Below are 19,576 nucleotides of genomic sequence, written 5' to 3'. Positions count from 1 at the left end.
TGGATCTATTCCTCCGCACCCTGGAATCTGTGTATATTTCCGGTTCTGCCCTTTCAGAGTAACGTACCTTAGATTATATTGTTGCCTCACACTAAGCATTTTGCACACTGCTGTCTGTGCTGGTGATTTTTGAGCCAGACTGCCAACCTATCTGCAAATAGTCAAAATTACCACAAAGATGAGATGTTTATGGATTAATCTTCAGCTCCCTCAACGTGCTGCCATTTTAGATAGAACATGAGAGGAATGTCGCTGATCTCTTTTGAAGTATTGTTGACCCTTAATATTTAGTTCAATGATTTTCTGGGTGGAGTTCCGTGGTGTTTAATGTGCTGGAATCTAATTAAACATACCCGCCAGTCTGGATACATCTGTATAATTAACTTGCTGTCTGCATTTTTTATGTGTACGATGCCAATCACATAAATATTGCTTGCTTTTATTGAATCTCTGCCTCAAAGTGCTTCTATATGATTTACTTTCAAGTGCAACAACTGATGTGTAAAGAAGTATAGCAACTAATCTGTACCAGTAATGCCCTATAAGGGCGGTAAAACAGGGCGGTAAAACAAATTACCAGCAGAAAACCAACTGCAACCTGCAACTAATTTGGTTTGTTTAATTAAATATTTTACATTGTAAACTGCCACTAAGCTAATCCTATATCAACTCAAAGAGCACAAAAACTAAAGGATAAGCTTCAAGCCATTGAACTTCTGTTTCTTCCAGTCCTTTTTTTNAACGAACAAATAAGGAGATTCTGTTCTTTTGTTGCACAAAAGCAGCTCTCGGAATGAAGGTTGATCTATATTGCTTTCCATCAAAGAATTTCTTAACAAAATAAGTACTGAGAGTGCAGTATCCAATCGTGCTTCTGGAAACCTTGTGCTGGAACTGAATACTACTGTACAGTGGTCTTCTGTTAGAGTGACTAATTCTTTGATCCAAAGGTTTACTTTTTTCAGGAAGAGATATCCAATTTCCATAATAAATTTGATCATCATAAACAATGCTCCAATGTGAGAACAGACCTTTCCTGTAGAAAAGTCCTCAGCTTCATCAGACCTTAATAAAATACAATGGTCCATCATAATTTGAAACCAACTTGGTGTGGCTCCCAAGTTGCAATTCTAGTTGATAGATGCTTTTCACACCTCAGTGTTCATTTTAAACAGATGATACCAGACAGACTCTTTGAACTCGAACAAACCAGTCAGTTTCTCTCTGAGACCGGGTCGTTAATCCCTCGCTTGGAAGAATACTGACAGTATAATTTTATATCAAAATATTTTAAAACACGCAGAAACCTCATAATTTGATGATGGCTTAGAGGACTAATCCTTCATTGCTTTGACTTTCATTCATTCCACTGAAGAGCAACTTTTTTTATTTCTTGACATAACTTTCCTAAAACTGCAGGTGTTTGATTGAACAAAGACTGTTGTTTTTCAGTACTTTTAGCCAAGTTGTCATTCTGCATTTGAGTTTGACAGTGCTTCTTAACAGACTATACAACTGTGGGGAACATAATTGCAGGTTGATCATTTCCTCTCCTGACTTCCACAAAATCAGTCATATGAAAACTGACTGATATGCCCTATTTGTTCTCCCCCTCCAAACTCTTGTTTATTGTAGCATCTTACTGCTATCTAACATTAGCTAATTGATCACAGATCAGTGATTGAACCAATGACCTTCTGGGTCTGTGAGACTCGATTTCACGCAAGGCACTGACTTGATCAACTGAGGCGTTCTAATTGCACAGTAATTCTTTCTTCATGCTTGTGGACAAAAATATCCTGACCTTTACTATACTCAACATTTTAGATCAGTGACCTGCTCCAATACTTTTTGCTTTGCAGAGTTGAGTATACTTCACACTCTCTGTTTGTCGCTTGGGAAGTTCCCATTCTCAGCTATTGGGTGAAAGCTGGCTATCTCTACAGCAAGAAAAAGATGACGTAACAAGTCCCCTTAAGCTATCTCCTTGACCCCAGGAATAACCAATAAGGATCACTTGCCTCTCATACCAGGGATAACACATGGTATAATGTAAAAGTGAGAAAAGATAATTTCAAAGACGACCATTATATTGCAATGTAGACAGTCCTGCTATTTTTGTTTCATCAGATAAGTTAGGATCGTTTGCCAATTTTTGAAAGCATTATTAAATCCATTCTCTACTGTAGACTTCTTGTAATGCAAAAACAAATTGAAGGGCTGTGAGACATTAAACATTTATCAATTTTGTAACACAATTTATTTGGGCTTTTGTTTCTCCCTTTGGTCTTCAGATAATGGTGAATTTACTCCATGATAAACGTTGGATTAAATAGATAGGGACCATTCATTTGGAATGAGTGCGGTGCCAATGATTAACAGGCATTGTTGCAATGCTTCGTAATTGTGTAGTAATACAATTATGTTTAACGTTAGTTGGAATGAGAGGCTCCAACTAGTGGTAAGAAGGAAAATGGTCTCATGAAATTGATCCTTGTTGCTGTTGAAAACATTGAAAGCAAAGACAGACTTTGACAAATTGAACTCTAGCATTGTTGGACAGTCAAAATACTTAACTTTGCATTTAAACTTCTTCATACTTTACATGATGGCAAATGCTGAGAGCATTGTATAACTTAGCAAAGTAGCGAGTGAGGTTTTACTGGTTCGTCACTGTATGGATTGAGATGCAGCTGTAGTAGCTCTTGTGTTGCCGGTATTAACGTGGAATTCAGCTTAAAATGCCAACAACCTTTGTGCTTTTCCATTCCCTGATGTTTAAGTGGGTTGTATCTAGAACAATATTATGTTCCGATCTGGAGCAATAGATGGGTTTTCTTTGCAGCCTGCCAGAGAGGGCTTTAATAATTAAAAGTTGGGCAGTTACAGGCCTTGAACTTCACTTATTTATATCTGAAATTAGAGTCCAGCCTTGTGTACATTTACTATAAAACCTTCTGGATAGTTAATTTCTCGAATGTTTGTAAATGTAATGAAAACCTAATGTCTTAAGAATTTAATTTTTGTTCATGGCAACAACAAAAAATGGTTCAAACTTTTTTATTTAGTGCAAGTATTAATCCTTATTTAGGCTAATGTTCAAGAGCCAGACTGGTTATGTTCTAACTATACCCACTTACAGTTAGTCACCGAAGGATGATCTGTATGTTTGTTTGGCAATTCAACAAACTACAAATATTCAGCAGAAGACATTAGTTTTTTTTCTCAGAGTTTCAACGGGCAGACATTTAAATTTCTGGAACCATAAGAACCTACTGTCCTTGTTAATAGTTATGTCTAAATCACTATCATTTACCATGCAAATGAGCTTATGACTCATTCAGTCGTTAATTGTCTTGAATTGCTATGGAAAAAAATGATAATGATTATGACATTAGCTGTTAGCTACTTACAGTATATGCAAAGGATGTCCTTAGAATAATTTGTTTCTAGAAATTTGTGATGCTATTCTGAGCTCACATTCTTGGTACAGCTTATCTGGCTGTAATGTAACCTGATGATTTAATAGTTCTGAGCAGTGTTCATATACTTAATCACAATGATCAGCAAAAAAACTTTTTAAAATGGGTATTTAAGTGATTTGAATTTAGCCATTTACCTCTTTCAGGAATCATCACTTTCCCAATTGTGCTGAAACGTAAGCATTCTTTTTTATTGTTCCTTTGTCAAACTTAAATGTGGTAGATGGTAAGAGTTATGTTCTGTTCTTAACCAGGTTACCATCAGACATGGAGAATTGTTACTCCCCACTCTTTTATATTTCTGATATAGTCTAGTCTATGATTTTCTTCCACCTGTGAATTTCTTGCAAGAGAGTAACACTCAGTCTGCACTTTCAAACTTCATAGTCTCTCTACACGTTTCAATTTGTGCAATCCCATTTTTTGTGAGATGTTCAATTAAAACCCAAACTGCAGTATACTGTAGTCTTGATTCCAAAATGTTGTTCAGAAACCTATTCCCTTACTAGCTCTAACCAGTGCTTTCCAAAAGACCACTTGCTTTATAAGAATTTTATATCTGAGATGCCAAGACAAGCTCAAGTAAAATCACCTCCAGAGTCCTACAACGTTTTTTGAATGTCAGAGAGCTGAAATAGCCATTAACTCAGGTGTGAAACATTCTGTATCCCACTTGCGATGGGATTGTGACCATGCCAGTAGCCCTTTCAACACTGCTCTCGTTGTCTCCCAGTTTACCAATTCAGTCGCTTTCCTTTCAGACCTCATTGAAAGGCACGTAACATTTTTCTTCACCTATTCAGTCAGTCTCCTGTGCTGAACTGATTCAGATGAAACTTGTTGCCTTTGCCCCAACGCCTCCTCAAATTTATCTTAAAGCACAGTAGCTGAGTCATAATTTGAATAACCTTTTAAGATGGATTTACAGTAAAATGCCATTGTGGTAATTAAGCACTGCATGGTCTTGCATGCTTTTCTTCACTCTGAAAACACGTACGGGCTCGGAACCTTGGCAATCAAAATGACACAAAACAAAATTGCAGAGCTAAACCGGTTAATAATATAAAACTTAACAACTTGCGTTTTAATCGTGCCTTCTTCATGGACTGCTGGATACTGAGCAGGGAGAGTGGAGTAGTGATCTCAAGGCAGAGTACATTTTTAGGAGGTTTGTAAAATCCTGTGTAGAGAAAGAATGTGAAACAGAAGGGTTTAGGGAAGGAAATTATAGAGGCGTTGTGTGTGTGTTTGGGGGGGATAGGAGGTAAGGAGCATACTCACTTTTGCGGAGCAGAAAGGGTGAGCAGGAGAGTGAGGGTAAATGGGTTACAATTTTTAACGTGGGCAATCAGTCGTGTGAATTTAAAGTTAAGTACATTTCTCTCCAGTGGAAAGTAGCTATGGATTGCAGGGAATGCATCACCTCTTTTAGTGCTGAAGTAGAGAACTGGGTTATTATTATAGCCTTTGGCTTCACCTTCGGTTTTAACTTGCTGTTTTAACTTGCTTTAAAATCATATTGTTATACCAAAAGGGAAAATGGTGCACAATTAATTTAATAATCCCTGCATTTTGATACTGTGCCTTATCTCGTCATCGAGACACGTCAAAGCCCTTCACAGGATTTTACTCTGATGTTAGACAAACGTGGCAGCCAATTTGAGCACAGCAATGTCCCACAAACAGTGAGTGACCAATCTTATTTGGGGGATTATTGGCTAGGACACTGGGAGAAATTCCCTTGTCTGGCCTTTGTAAGCAGTATACACGAGATGGGTTAGTGCCAGATTTAGAAATACTTTAGCACCATTCTGTTTGGGGCTTAAGGTTTACAATAGCAGAGTTCATTGGCAGGTTACAGCAAATTAGATACTTGGGATCAGGGTCAAACCTTTGTACCAGCCCGAAGCGATCTCGCAGCAGAGGCCTATTTGGGGGACGATTCCGAGCTTTTCTGTGATTCTATAGAGAGTTTTGAAAAAGAAAACGCAATGTAGTAAGTCATGAAACTGGTGCAAAGGCTGATTGCTACTGTGGTGAGAGCAATTTATCAATTTGACGCACCACAGAAGACTGGTTTCAGAAAAAAATATATTATCCAGAAGCTGGATAATGCAATTGTTGGATGTATTCTAGTGTTACAACGAAATTAGAAAAAATAGGTTGATAACAAATTAATCCAATTCTTCAAAAGGCTTGGCAGCGGGCCATTAAAGAACACCTTGTATTAATTGGAAAATGTGCTGTTTATTTAAATTGAATTAAAGTACCAAAGCATGCTTTAATTAAATTGTCCAGTAGGATAAAATCTCTTAATCGTCAGTTTTCCCTGAATAGGATAAGGTGTGATTGCTGTGAAATATGAGTGGGAAGAAAATATTTAGCTCTCAAACTCAAAAGGGCTTGGTTGGATATAATGGGTTGGGTATAATTACTAAGTTGCTCTGCTGTTTTGTACTTAAGCTCCAATCTCAGAAGATGCATGTCATTGTTGCATAATCATACTTTTAAGATGCAACAACCTGTTTAGCTGGCTTAGTGGTTTGCAGTTGCTACAATTCATTGTGCTAATAATAATTCTTGCATGTGATATAGCGCTTTTCACGTCTTCTAGACGTCTCAAAATGCTTCACAGAATATACTGTAAAGTGAATTGGCTGTATATTTGTAGGTAAAACACGGAAGCCAATTGCGCACAGCAGTGTCCCACAAACAACTGTGGATTGAGTGACCTAATTATTATTTTGGGGGCGATTATTATCCCCGGAAAAGCGATCTGCCAATCGACTAACAACCGGGTTCCCATTTACCGCTAGGTAAACAGTGGTCAGATAGCCAGGTGATCAGATTGAAATGTAACCACTTCTGTTGGAGTTTGCAAAAATCTAAAAAAAATTCTACTTAACGATTAGAAATTAAAGCTTCAAACTACTACTTCGAAGTATAAACCCTACTACTGTATCACAGCAATAGAGATGCCCACTGTGCTAAATACATGTACATGTCTGCAAACTGAAGGTTTTAACCATGTCTTTGTACTTTGTGAGCACGATCTTTACCCACTAAATTATTCTGTCAAATTTGATGGATTTTTGAAGTAATGCAAGTTTGGTTCAGAAAATGGTCCAAATCCTATTATTTGGAGACCCTAACAGAGAAAAGAAATAGTATACATCTGCAGGAATTCAATCTCTTGTCAGAGGTGAAAATTAATATACTGATACAATTCAGTACCAAATTCCTAATTTCTGATTTGTTTTCAATTCTTTTTATTGCTAAAGACATTTTATTGTAGCTGAGTAGCAGGAGAAATGGTGTGATTAGTACTTTTTAAAAACTGCACAGCATCTTTTTAAGTACTTAGAATGATCCATTTTGGATCCTTTGGAAAAGCATTTAGTTCAATGAAATAACTTATTATTGAAATTATTCCCCCTTTTAAGACTTGGCAATAAACCATGTTTTGGTCTATTAGCAAAATAGTGTAACCAATTGCAACCTGGTTCCCTTTTCTTTGATCAAATTTCAGTACTGGCTGATGGAAATCAATCAACCATATCCTGATGAATTTGTTTCCAGGAGTTGCTCAATTTTTTTTAAAAAAATACTATTTTACACCTTCAGTACACCCTACTTTGATCCATTTGCCATGATGTACATCAACTCTGAATAGTTTATCTGATGTGTTGCTGAGATCAGAAACCACTGTGAATATTGGCAATCTTCAGTGTTTTAACAGGCTGTGACCCATTACGTGAGTGCAAATGTTATCTATCTATTTTGGGTATATCCCTTTTTTAATTGATCCCAATTTCTCTCTCTCTCTCTCTCTCTCACTATCTCTCTTGCCCCCCCCATATCTAATGCTTTTATATAAGTCTTTACAAATGTAATCGTGCTTTTCCATTGTTCTTTATACTGATCAAAACCCATTTCAGGTACAGTATTGAGTGTTGCTGCCTTTGTACTGGCTGGCAGTGATTAGCTCTCAGCAGCACAGCAATGTGAAGCCGGTAGCCTGATTTACACTTCCAGCCTGCTCCATGTTGGGTTGAATTGGTGCCAAAAAAAAACACACAGCTGCAGGGATACATCAGTAACTGCTGTTTTTAAATGATATTAAAGAACTGATTGGCTCCTGTTGAAACTTCTTGTGTGGCCCAATGGGCAGACAGAGAGCTTTCTAGACAGCAAGCAGGGAGCAATCCCAGTATGACACACCGGTCATATTTGTATTGCACAGACATCAGTCAAACCACCTCCTCAAGTAGTTTCATTATTGGGGTTTCAGTATGATTCACATTGCCAACACCTTCAATTTTCCTGGCTTGTTTGCCAGTCAATTGTAACCATTCACCTTGACATTGGGCTTGGAGCATAACGAACATGCCATACTGTATTGCATATGGCACCCTAGTTGTTCCCGACTTTGGATTTTTGTTATCGTCATTTGGTTAGCTTGGTTAGATCAGAAAACCTTTTTCTTAAATGGCTGAAATTCAGACTAGCTGTGATTGTTGTTATGGCCGTGTACCTGCAAAATCCCACTGCCGCCAACGCTCTGCCTGTAACGTTTCTCATTCCCAAATATATCTGCTGAGACGACAGAAGAATCAATTCTAAATTATGGGGCGGGGGTGATTGATGCTGGAAAAACGGGTCATTAGTATTAACAATTATCAATGTAAAAGTGCACAAGCACAAATCCTTGTTTTCTCCTCCCCAAGTGCAGTCGTTTTGGGGGAAATAAACGTAGGGAAAATCGCTGTCCATCTATCAAAGAGACACTTATTTTTTTTGGAAGGAATTATTACCCTGGGAAAAGCGATCCGCTAATCTACTAACAACCGAGTTCCTACTTACTGCTAAGTAAACAGAGGCGTGTGGAGTGAGGAAACTTCCACAACATTTCGCTCTGCCCGGGAATCAAACCCAGGTCTCTCGCTTGCGAGGCGAGTGCTCTAACCACTGAGCTACAGGACTATATGAATCCTTCCCATTATTCCAGTGCTTCAGTCTTGTTGGAGAGCACTCGCATCCTGTGCACTGGAGCACATTCCCCAAAAGCAATGACTGAGGCCAAGGGTAGCAACGCCTCGATTACGATGAGCTGACTCAGCGCTAGCCATTGATCATCATTGGATCTTGGCATGTCTCAGTGCCACACAATGTGGTGCAATCGGCCAATGAATCATTGGGGACTGACTGGCAGTCTATGATTAAAATGGGATTTTTTGTAATTCAGCACCTGGCACTGAGTTGAAGTACGAGTAGGCCCCAAAACACAATAAATTAGAACCACAATGTTCTTGAACATGATGGAAGGCAAAATGAAGGCACACGTTTACAAAGAATGTGCAGTTATCGTGCACAGGTGCTGGAATAGAATAATCTTCCGTGGAGAAGACTCATGTGGAGTATAAACACTGGCACATGCTGGCTGTGCTGTATAATTTGGTAAACTACGTAAGTTCCATTCAGTTCAACTGCGTGTATCAAAGCAACCACATAACAGACTAACTGGTTATTTTAGTTCTTGGTGTTCTAAAAGAAGCAACTGATATTGATTTTATTTTAGTCAAACAATCGCTGGAGACCACGAGTAGCATTTCTTGTCAAGGCAAGTTCATTACTTTTTCCTCTAGATGCAGAGACTGATTTCATCGTCCACATCCTCTGAATGGTTTCTGACAATGCAGCATGAAAGTGATTCAGTTCTGTTTATGAGGATGAGTCAGTCACAGTCTGTCACTGTAACTTGAAATCTGTCTGGGGCACAGCAGGGATTTATACTTCCAGGAAATTGCATTAGTAACATTTGGCCAGTTAAATGCCGGTGGGTCTTTAATCTTGTAATTACTGTCTGAATAACAACCAGTAACACTGATGCATTGTTTAACCCTTTGTAGAGTGCTTCTTATTAGATCTGCACATTTATACCAGGAAGAGCAAGTTCCACTGTTTTATGGTGTGGGTTATAGAGAGCAAAGCAGCTTTGCTGCCAGGTGCATAGTCATGTGAGGCTAGATTTATGCTGCCTGCTCCACATCTCCCTCTTCTCTCTCCCTCTGAACCAAGTTTTAAAGCAAAAGTGTTTAGTTACATTAAAAGTACTTAAGATCCCGATGATTCGTGAGCTTTGAAAGGAGAACTCTGAAAGGGGAATGAGCCACTGCAAGAGTGTTTAATTGGATAGTTTATACTTACATGGGTGCGCATTGCATTGCATGGCTTCTCTCTTTCCCTGATCCTTTCAACCTAGTGCTGTATTTATCCATGGGCTTTGGCCGTTTATCTGCATTCTCAATTTTTGCAACTACTCATTGGGTGGATATTTTTGGCTTGGGTTCCTTCCTGCCGCCCATATAGGAACACTAGGTGGTGGGGTCCCTGAATGTGTCTGTATTCGAGATGGAGAAATTGGATTCGCATGGCTCCTGTGTGTTACCTTAATTGGCTCTTTCAACAGCTTCTATTCTGGGTTGAAGCATGTCTAATACCTGATGGCAATATTCTATCCATTGTTTCCCACTATAATGAATGTATATATACATCCTGGGGGATTTTGACCGACATGAGGTTTAGAACAGCCAGTCAGTCTTTCTCTTTTACCTCTGGTTTCATAGTAATTCAGCTCCAGCTGTTACCCATAATTAATGCATGTTAACTACAGCAATTAATCTCAACCAGACTTTGGTTTAAAGATTCAGCAGATTTGGGAAATGAAGACTGCCTCGTGATTACTCTTAAATACCAGTTGTGCAATTTGCTTAAGCTGTTGCAACTTTATTTGAAAAATATCATTCATAATTTTGGAGCATCATATCAGTGGTCATTAAAAGTAGCATTTTATTCAAATACTGTCAAACTCATCCACATCAGTGAGCTGTTAAAAAAATAAATAATCATTTTCGGTTACTGAGCTGTAATGCAAATGCAGCAATTTATTTAAAATTAACCACACAGTCCATACCCCCCCCCCCCACACACACACACAGACCCAAGGCAATTCTGGTCTTAACTCAGAAATCAGCTGCCTGTAAATGGGAATTGATTGATGATCTTGAAAGGCTGAATGACACATAAATAATGGATATTCAGATTTTATACCAAAGTGCAGCAATAAAGCAAATCTCTTGAAAACTTTGCCCTTTTGTGCAGATATGGAGGTTACCGCAGGCGTAGTTAGATGAATAATTAATTGGTCTTTCAGCATACATTATGGTAACAAACTGGATATTGGTTACACACTGCAGCCCAAATATTGGGCTCTGCTCTCAATGTGGAAACAAAACACTAATCTCTGGTACTTTATAGTTCAATTTGACGATATTATAGTCATTTCCTGATGATTCTCCCCCACCCCCCACCCACCCTCATTGATTTCTCGCTGCTTCTATTCTAAGGGGGATGAGTGATGGTTCCATTCAGTATAACTCATTAAAGCGACTTATTCATTTAAAAATAATGACAGCAATACTCAGGTAGTTACTGATTCTAACATACAACCACTGTTCCATTTGCAAAATATGGCACACGAAGACCATGTTTAGAATATCAGCTCAAGCTGCTGTTATGGCACTGAGCTGCACAGAGCATGTTACTGATCAGAAGGTCACGTCATACTTCAGCAGTGGCCGGTTCATCGAATAGCATCCACACAATGATGGCTGGAAATTTTGACGTTAACCAATTCAGCAGTATATTCCGGCAGCCTGTTCAATTTTTCTGATTGCTTCAATCCGTGTTTAGACAAAGTGATCGATGACTTAGCTCGCATCTCTATGTTGATTTCAACTTTCCTCTTGCAAGTTCTGTTTGCCCATCGAGTTCATGTTGCGTTCAGTTATGTTAGTCTCAAGTACCTGTTAAGTTTACCACAAGCAGACCTTGTTCAACTTGTTTTGTAAGATCTTGGTTGCCTCCTGTTACTCTTCAGACCCTCCTTCTCTTTCCTTTCATCTCCCCCCCCCCCCCCCCCCCCACCACCACCACCAGCTCCTCCATAGTTTGGTACCCTACATGAATTTAACTACCCTGTAAAGAATCTACAAAAAATAGCATCCCAGCAAAACTTCCTCTGGTAACCAATCCAATACCTCTCCTTGCTTGCAACTGTCCTTTGATTTCCATCCCTCTAATCGGTCAGTAAGTTACTCATAGTCCTGTCTTAACTGTGAATCAAGGATATTGATTCACAAGATGTAAAGTGGTACGGGATGCTTTAGTTGCACAGGTGCACAGGGTTTTTGTATTTCTGGAACAGATGGTATACAACAAACAATTTAAACTGTGTACTTTTTATTCTCTTGAACAACTGTTTTGGAAAGTTATTAATTATTAATACGAGTAATTGTCAGTCTGTGCTGAAACAGTTGCAGGTGTATTTTGCCCATTCACTCTACAGTTGATAACTGGGCTCCCGGCCATCTGTCGACCTGCCTCCTCTGAATGAATAAAAGCAATAAGACTTGCAGCTGTTCGTATTAAAGCAGATAACTTATTCACACTGTATTGTTTTTAGATTTTTTTCCCCCCTGGGAAGGTAATTGAAGAGCCGTCTCATTCTGTCGAGGGAACAGACGGACACTGATTTATGGTCTGTGGGGCCTTTGCTGATAACAACATGATTCGGTACTTCCTTCTCTGGCAGGTTTGCAGCCTAGCCTGAAAGGAAACCTTAGGTTTCCTGTTCAAGAATTACAGCATTGCTCAGGGATGTATTAGTGTGAACTTAATTCCCCACCCCGTGTTCTAAGCTAATGGCTCAATGCTTTTATGTGGTCAAACAGAGATGACTCCCAGTTGCCTTTAAAAATGGGTCCTGTTGCAACTTGAAATATTGTTAAGTGTTTCACTCAGTCAATTTCTTGCGTTTTACTACTAAAAGTCGAATTTGCTTAATTTTCCCACATGTCTCATTGTTTTTATAAAATGAAGCCCCATTTTGTTGCATATGTGGAGCTTGCAGAATGAGAGCAGAAAGTCAACGGATGAATGACCATAATTATATTGATTTATTTTTAAAACTGAGAAACCATATGAACAAGAAATATGAGGTCAATGAGCCTTATCTTCTCTCCCCTTTATGAGTGAAATAGAGGTGCTAAAATAAGTACATCAATTATTAGTTTTTAAATGCTCTGAAACCGGTTTCAAACCGTTAAACTTGTGAATTCACTCTGCGTTTGAAGACGCCCTATAAACCTTCTCTACCTCCAAAAAAAAGCTTTTTTAGACTACGAGCCATTCTAGGTCCTAAAAGTGCAAAGGATCTCTTCCAACGTTAAAAAAAACAGAATATCATGAGAACATTACAATACAGAACCTGGTCATTTGGTCCTTCAAGTCTGCGCTGGTGTTCTCTAATCCCACTCTCCTCACTGATAATAATAATAATAATCCTTGCATTTGATATAGCGCTTTTCACGTCGGGAGGACGTCCCAACGCGCTTCACAGAACACACTGTAAAGTGAATTGACTGTATATTTGTGGGCGAACGCAGCAGTCAATTGCGCACAGCAATATCCCATTATAGATGCCCCATTCTCTTAACCATTTCTCATTTTAAGCATCTATTGAAAAGTTACTGGTTTTGTCTGAGCAGTAGGCTATTGTGAAGTTTATGTGACGGAAATAGATAGCTTGTCATCCATTGCTGAAAAGACTTTTGAATCCTTAGCCATTAAAAGGTTGGTTAATGATTGATTACTGTGGTAAGGCATTCTGTAATAAAGACCAATCTCATGTCAGTATGAAGTGAATCTCTGTCTTTGTAATGCATCACTGATGGTAGCTGGGTGATCCCTATCAGATCTTGACCGCGCTATTTCTGTTGCACTTTGTTTTAACACATGTAATGTGCTGACATCTGGTAAAATCCAGAGCCAAAAGGTAGCACTCCAAAAGATTTTAGTGAAATTAATTAACGAAATTAATTTCTTCGTAAATAAGCTTGTGTCAATTGAGCAGTGGAGCCTAATTCTATGCTAATCTATAAAGTGCTACTGAGATGAGTGGATGTGTGTGCAGAGGCTATCTCTTATGCGTCTTATTTCAATTTACTTCACCATACGAGACTGTGAAGTTGTCTGCAGTTGCTTGGAATCTGATAGGAATATTCCTCTTTGCCAAATTGAATTGTCAAGCTGATGCTAAATTACATCTTCGAGAACTTGCACAAAATGTGGGATTCACAATTATTTATTGGTAACCTGGAGTCTAGTACCAAAGCTTATTTTTTGGCATGGTGGGCAAGGTAGAATAGAATTTAAAGGGGGAGCAATGTGGGGTTAAGTGAAACACCACGTAGGTAAATTAACACTATATGCCATTTCCTTGGGTTACAAATTCTTATACTTCACTGAAGCAAAAATGTTACTTTGTAATAAATCATTAATACTGGTCACTGTAAAGAGTGACTAGTTTCATTGCCAATTTACCATGATTCACCTGTGTACTTCTGATTGTGCGAATATAGGAAAGATTTTATGGAAACTATGAGCTAAAATTTCAGATGTCTATCAGAGACTTTGTCCAGTGTTTAGGCTGCGTTTGTGTTCTTGTTGATTGTTGAATAGCTTTCAAGTGTATTTGAAGAGTGCCCAGTGTTATGTGTTAATCGTGTCGCACTTTTGCAACGTTAATATCTTGCATGATGACGGGTGGAAATAAATTGAAGGAAATTACTCCTGAGCTAATTCTGCTAACAAGTCTTGAATTTATATAAAAAGACTTATAATTATTTGCCCCTAAAGGCATTTTCATTGCTTTTAGGGGCAAATAATTTGTGAGCTAACACAGGGGTATATTTAGATATTTAGGTATATAGATATATTTCTTATTGCAAAAGGGCTTAACGGTTATGGGGATAAGGCAGGGTTATGGTATTAGCTGGAGTTAGATTAGAAGATCAGCCATGATTGAATGGCGGGGCAGGCTCGAAGGGCCGATTGGCCTACTCCTGCTCCTATATGTTATGTTATTTGTTTAAATTCTGCAGGATTGTGAAATGTACATTTGATGCCTGCAAACTTCATTTTCTCCTTTCTTTTATTTCAGCGGAGCCACTGCCTTTAATGGACCTCTGTCGAAGATCGATTCGTCTTTCGCTTGGCAGAGAACGACTGCACGAAATAGAGTCCCTACCCTTGCCTGCCTCACTGAGGAATTATTTACAGTACCAGTAATGCACAAATTGGGACTAAGCTGGAAAATCAATGCAAAGAGGTGGAAAGTTTACATCGACGTTTTCTGTGGAGCATCCCAGAGAAATATTGTGATGACCCCTGCCAATAGACGTAGATCTTGTTGAGCAGAGCCCAGCAGAAATTGCAGGCGTTTCTGTCGCTCAATGAAGAGAATAAGTCGACCAGTGCTTAAAGGAATTCCTATTTTAACAGCAGAATTGTACCTTGTCACTAAATTCTCCTTTATCAGAGAAACCTCTTTATATGCATTTGTAATTATTAGCCAGTTGCCCACGCAAGTCTTAAATTGTATTAAAAAAACTGAATCCTGTAATATATAACAGGTTCTTTGGTTGAAGATGTTTCCTTGTAATTCTTTTGTATTTGTTCAAATTTCAAAGAGCAGTTGAAGAGATTCCTTTAACTCAATGATCAGTTGGTCTAGACCTGATGTCATCACTGGGCTATTTCAGTAAGTGTTTTTAAATGCAGAGGTTTTGGCTAGAACTTTTACTATGCTGTTAATTTTTTTTGGCATGGCCATAAATTTTTGAAGCAACGAGACGTGTTGCTTAAAATGGGAGAAGAGATGATGTATACCATGGCACCTACATGTAAGATTCTACTGATGCAAGATTGAGGTTCCCTCTGAAGTTCTGCATGAAGCTTTTTAAAATAAAATAAAAAGCACTACTGTAACAGCGTACAATATTCACTATTACAAAGCTCAAGTCACTTTTATTTGAACAAAGTTTTTACGAAGCTGTTTTACTTCACTCAACTCCAAACTGAGAGAAAAAAAAACTTTGTTCACTGCAATGTACTGGTTGGTATGTGTGTGGAATTGTTTTATAGGTGCGGTCAGTGAGGCTGTATTATAACTCTGCTTCACAGTAGCCAGTCTGCTGATTGAGATGAGTCATTATCATTCCTGCTCAGACCTGACCTTTTTAAAATGCTGCTTATTTTGTTTTCCTTAGGTATGGTTTAAAGTTCTCTGGCTGATCAATTTTAGTTTTTAACTGGAAACTGTTGCAGTTGCAGGGTGTTGAATGTAAGGATGTGCTGCCTTCACAGAGAGTTTAAATGTGAATTGACTGAATAAAGACGTTTCTAATAAAGTTTACTTTGTCTGTTTGCTATTTGTTTTACAATGAATGTGGTTTTAAGAAGGTAAAGAAGGATTGGCTGGTTAGATGGTCAACTCTGGTTCCTGAAACTATTAAAGAAGTTACTGTAATAACCAAGATTGTGTGAGAGTGTTGATGTGAATTATGGCTCCTATTGATCCTCGAGATCTGATACAATGCAGAATAGGTTACAAGCTTTCCTTTCATTTTGAGGTTTGGTACTGTTATATATAAAGTAAAGGAGCTAAGCCTATTAGTTTATGATTTCCAGGATCTCCAAGGTGAGATTGTTGCATTGATCCAGCTGATCTTTTTAATTCATTCCTTGGAGTTGGTGGCAGCAATTTTCTGGCCTGTGTCACTAGACCTGGGTGACCTGGTGACAACGGATACTAAGGTAGAATTTAATGATTCATGGAATTTCTGCAACTATCGAGTGATGTAGGCAGTTGTTCCAGAAGATGAGGAAATTGGATGAGTCGCAGCTGATTACAGTTGGAGAAATGCAATCGAGAGCTTTAGATGATAAACTATGAGATGATAAACTTTGAGATTAGATCACTCTCTAACTATCCATTTTTAAACTTGTGCTTTTTTAAAAAAATAAACATCCACTCTCTGATGAGGAGCAGATTGAGTTTGGCTATGATTCCCTCCTCCTCCAGAGGAGGAGCTGGGGCAGTTGAAGTGCAAATTAGTTTTTAAGGATAAGGCTCACATCCCAGTGTAGAGGCCGAGTGATGACTGCTTATAGATCAAAGCCCAAAGAATGGGGTAAATATTTACAAATTGTCACTTCTTGACAGTCTGCAACAATGTTTATCCAGGCTGGTTGGTTGACGTCAAGCCTGTCTTGTTAAAAGAATTGGTGCGTAAAAGTAAAACAAAATTTCAGGTCAAGTCACTAAAGAGCTTGATGATGATGATGATAATAATCCTTACATTTGATACAGTGCCTTATCAGGTCTTCGACACACCTCAAAGTGCTTCACAGAATACTCTCTGCTCTCCACACTTGCTCTTTAGCAGTTACTAGTTATTATTATAATAATAATAATAATCCTTGCATTTGATATAGCACTTTTCACGTCGGGAGGACATCCCAAAGCACTTCACAGAACACACTGTAAAGTGAATTGACTGTATATTTGTTTGTGTTGTTTATTGGCCTATGAGACAACCCAAGTTTTCCTTAAACTGTGCATCACGGAAAAAGAAAAGAATATCACTGCAGCAATGCAGGAGATTGCACTTCAAGAGTATCAGAACAGTTTCAGACGTCTAAGTGCACCATATCCAGATGACTATGTTCCTGGATGGCAGATCAGTAAATGGTAGATTGTTTGAAGTTACTTGGCCACAGACGCTACACCCTCTGCTGCTGAGCAAAATGAAGCTTTGTAATCCAATCTATTCTGAACAGCATGTGGCATCAGTCCATGTTTTCACTAAATGAATCTTGCAGTGTTTTGAGAAGCACAGTTTGGGTGCAGAGCTGTGACCATCCTCTCTGCAGATGGGTTATGTTTATTTTTTTCCCCCCCCTTTGCTCTCTCCAGATACCCGACAGCCATCGCTATCCCATTATTCCCAACAATTCATGGATTCCCTGTGGATCGAAAGAGAGTGAATGTTTAAAAGCATTTTTGAAGCCTGGAAATGTTTTAAATTCCTGTCTTACCCAATCCACAAAGCTTCTATTCTGCTCTTTGATCATTCCTTACTTACAATATATACAAATAGAAGTTCGCTACAGGTTTTTTCAGTAAAGTGATCTCAATTTTAATTTGCTTGCTGGGCAGGATCCTAACTTATCTTGAGGTGAGTTTTTTCATGTACCAAAGCAATTTTCATTCTTTTCAAGATGCTCATTTTCAAACGGTATTTTAAATGTCCTACAAAATTGAGGAATTGATTGTTTTTCTGGTTTGCATTATAGCAGAAAACAGCTGTATTCAATATACAATGTGGTGGTATATTAATTCAACCATTACAACAACAAACTGAACCCTGTACAGTGATATCCCATTAGTGATATTTTTAAATATGTTTCTTAAAATGGTCAGTCAAATTTTACAAAAACTGTACATTCAGGGTCAAAATGTACACAAATACTGCAATTACTTCAATATATGTCTCAAATATTGTTTTTTTGTTGCAAATTGGGCCATCAGCTTCATGTAGTTAAAATTTCTTATTAAATGCTCAAAACCATATAGTTTTTAACAATGCATCACACATGAGTTCATCGACTTTTGATGCGCATATTTGTACATTTGTCAATTTGTAACATATCAATGAGTGGAAGGCAGAGACAAACACAGTTGACCTTCCTTCAAAACAGATGTAAACAAGTACTCACTCTCAATAAATCTAATATGAAGCCTCATGGTTAACATATGGGTATTTAATTTCCTAAAGGAATTGAATTTCCCAATTACTTTCCTGCATTCTTTTAAACAAACTTTAGGAGTGAAGGCTGCAAAAAAAGAGTGCTGCCCAATATATCACCGTAGCTGAAAGAGAACTGTATTGAGGTCATTGGTTATAAATGATGAGATGTGAGAGCTAGGGAACAGCGTAAAAAGTGCATGAAAAAAACTTACAAAACCATATCAAATTGTACAATGTAATCTATGCAAAACATTTATAAACCTAGAAGGTTAATTTCATAACGGAACAATTTTTTTAAAAAAATCTGCGATCATGAGTGCATAAAATGGCAAATTAAATATTTGAGGAAATGCTATTTGATATAATAGAATATTTTTTGACATTTCTTTTCAGTTCATTGGTCTGTGGATAATTTCTAGTTATTATGCTGATATACTTATTGTTTTCTTTCCATTATGCTTGTGATACCCAAGTTGCTTTGCTCATCTCGTGGCTGTTGTCTAGGAAAAGGAAGAAAAGGCAGTTCTTCATGGTTACGTTCGATACTAGCTGCTTGCCAGCATGTCCTGATTATGCGTCTGATGCTTTGCAGTTGAAACGAACCATTGGGAATTAACTTGATGGACTATGAAATCAATCTTCAAATAGAGTAGGTTCACGCAGAGACAAACTGGAATACACTGATAGGGGCTCTTTCGCTCCTATTGTTTCCACTCTTTCACTCACTGTGCAAACATCATTGAATAGAAATGATGCTAACTCACTTCTACAGATCATTGGCCATTTTGATATTCCAGGTTGGATATGAAAGATAAACTCGATTGAGTTTCCTCATAAATTTTGCCAAAATTCTGGAGGAAATGTTCAACAACTCATAGAATAAAATAAATGAACTGTAATATTTCCAATCATAGCAATATTAAATGAAGCGTTGTACATTTCATTTGGAGCACAGCAAAAGATAATCCTTTTAAAAAATTGATAATTAGCCATTAAATTCTGTGAGATAAATGAATATTTAAAATTATTTCTTTCACATCTCTTACTGCGCAAAACTTTGTAACTTTGAATTTGACTTTTTTTTCCACATAATTCCCATCAGGCACAGGAAAACCCACAACTAATTTAGCACTAATTGTCACTAAACCAAGAATCTCAGTCTCACTCACGCAGATCATAAGGTTGGCTGCTGAGGGAAATGAAAACATTCGTGAAACGATGCAGTCGAGGACTGTCTCGTGAGATTGTGGGTTAATGTTTATGGAGCAAGTTAGAGAGAACTTCATTCAATATCAACCCCATGTTGCACCTGGACCCAAAGAGCCTGAGGTTAACTCCCAGTGCTGAAAATGAAGGGGGACAAATCCATCTGCCTCTACA

General features: G+C 38.1%; 1 protein-coding gene across 3 annotated transcripts in view; it reads left to right on the top strand.

The window, feature by feature from the left end:
- The window catches only part of LOC103175259 (SPRY domain-containing SOCS box protein 4), a 68,003-nt gene extending 52,210 nt beyond the window's left edge, over positions 1-15,793 (top strand). For all 3 annotated transcript variants that reach the window (XM_007888193.2, XM_007888183.2, XM_042339190.1), the window contains exon 3: positions 14,545-15,793. In XM_007888193.2, the coding sequence (XP_007886384.1) occupies positions 14,545-14,672 (128 nt within the window). In that variant the 3' untranslated portion in view covers positions 14,673-15,793. The remainder of the gene's footprint in view (positions 1-14,544) is intronic.
- The last annotated feature ends 3,783 nt before the right edge of the window (positions 15,794-19,576 follow it).

This window comes from Callorhinchus milii, unplaced genomic scaffold (genome assembly GCF_018977255.1).
Source record: "Callorhinchus milii isolate IMCB2004 unplaced genomic scaffold, IMCB_Cmil_1.0 Scaffold11, whole genome shotgun sequence".
NCBI classification, from domain to species: Eukaryota; Metazoa; Chordata; class Chondrichthyes; order Chimaeriformes; family Callorhinchidae; genus Callorhinchus; species Callorhinchus milii.
Note: the sequence above shows the minus strand (reverse complement) of the source record. Positions and strands in the feature narration are given on the sequence as shown.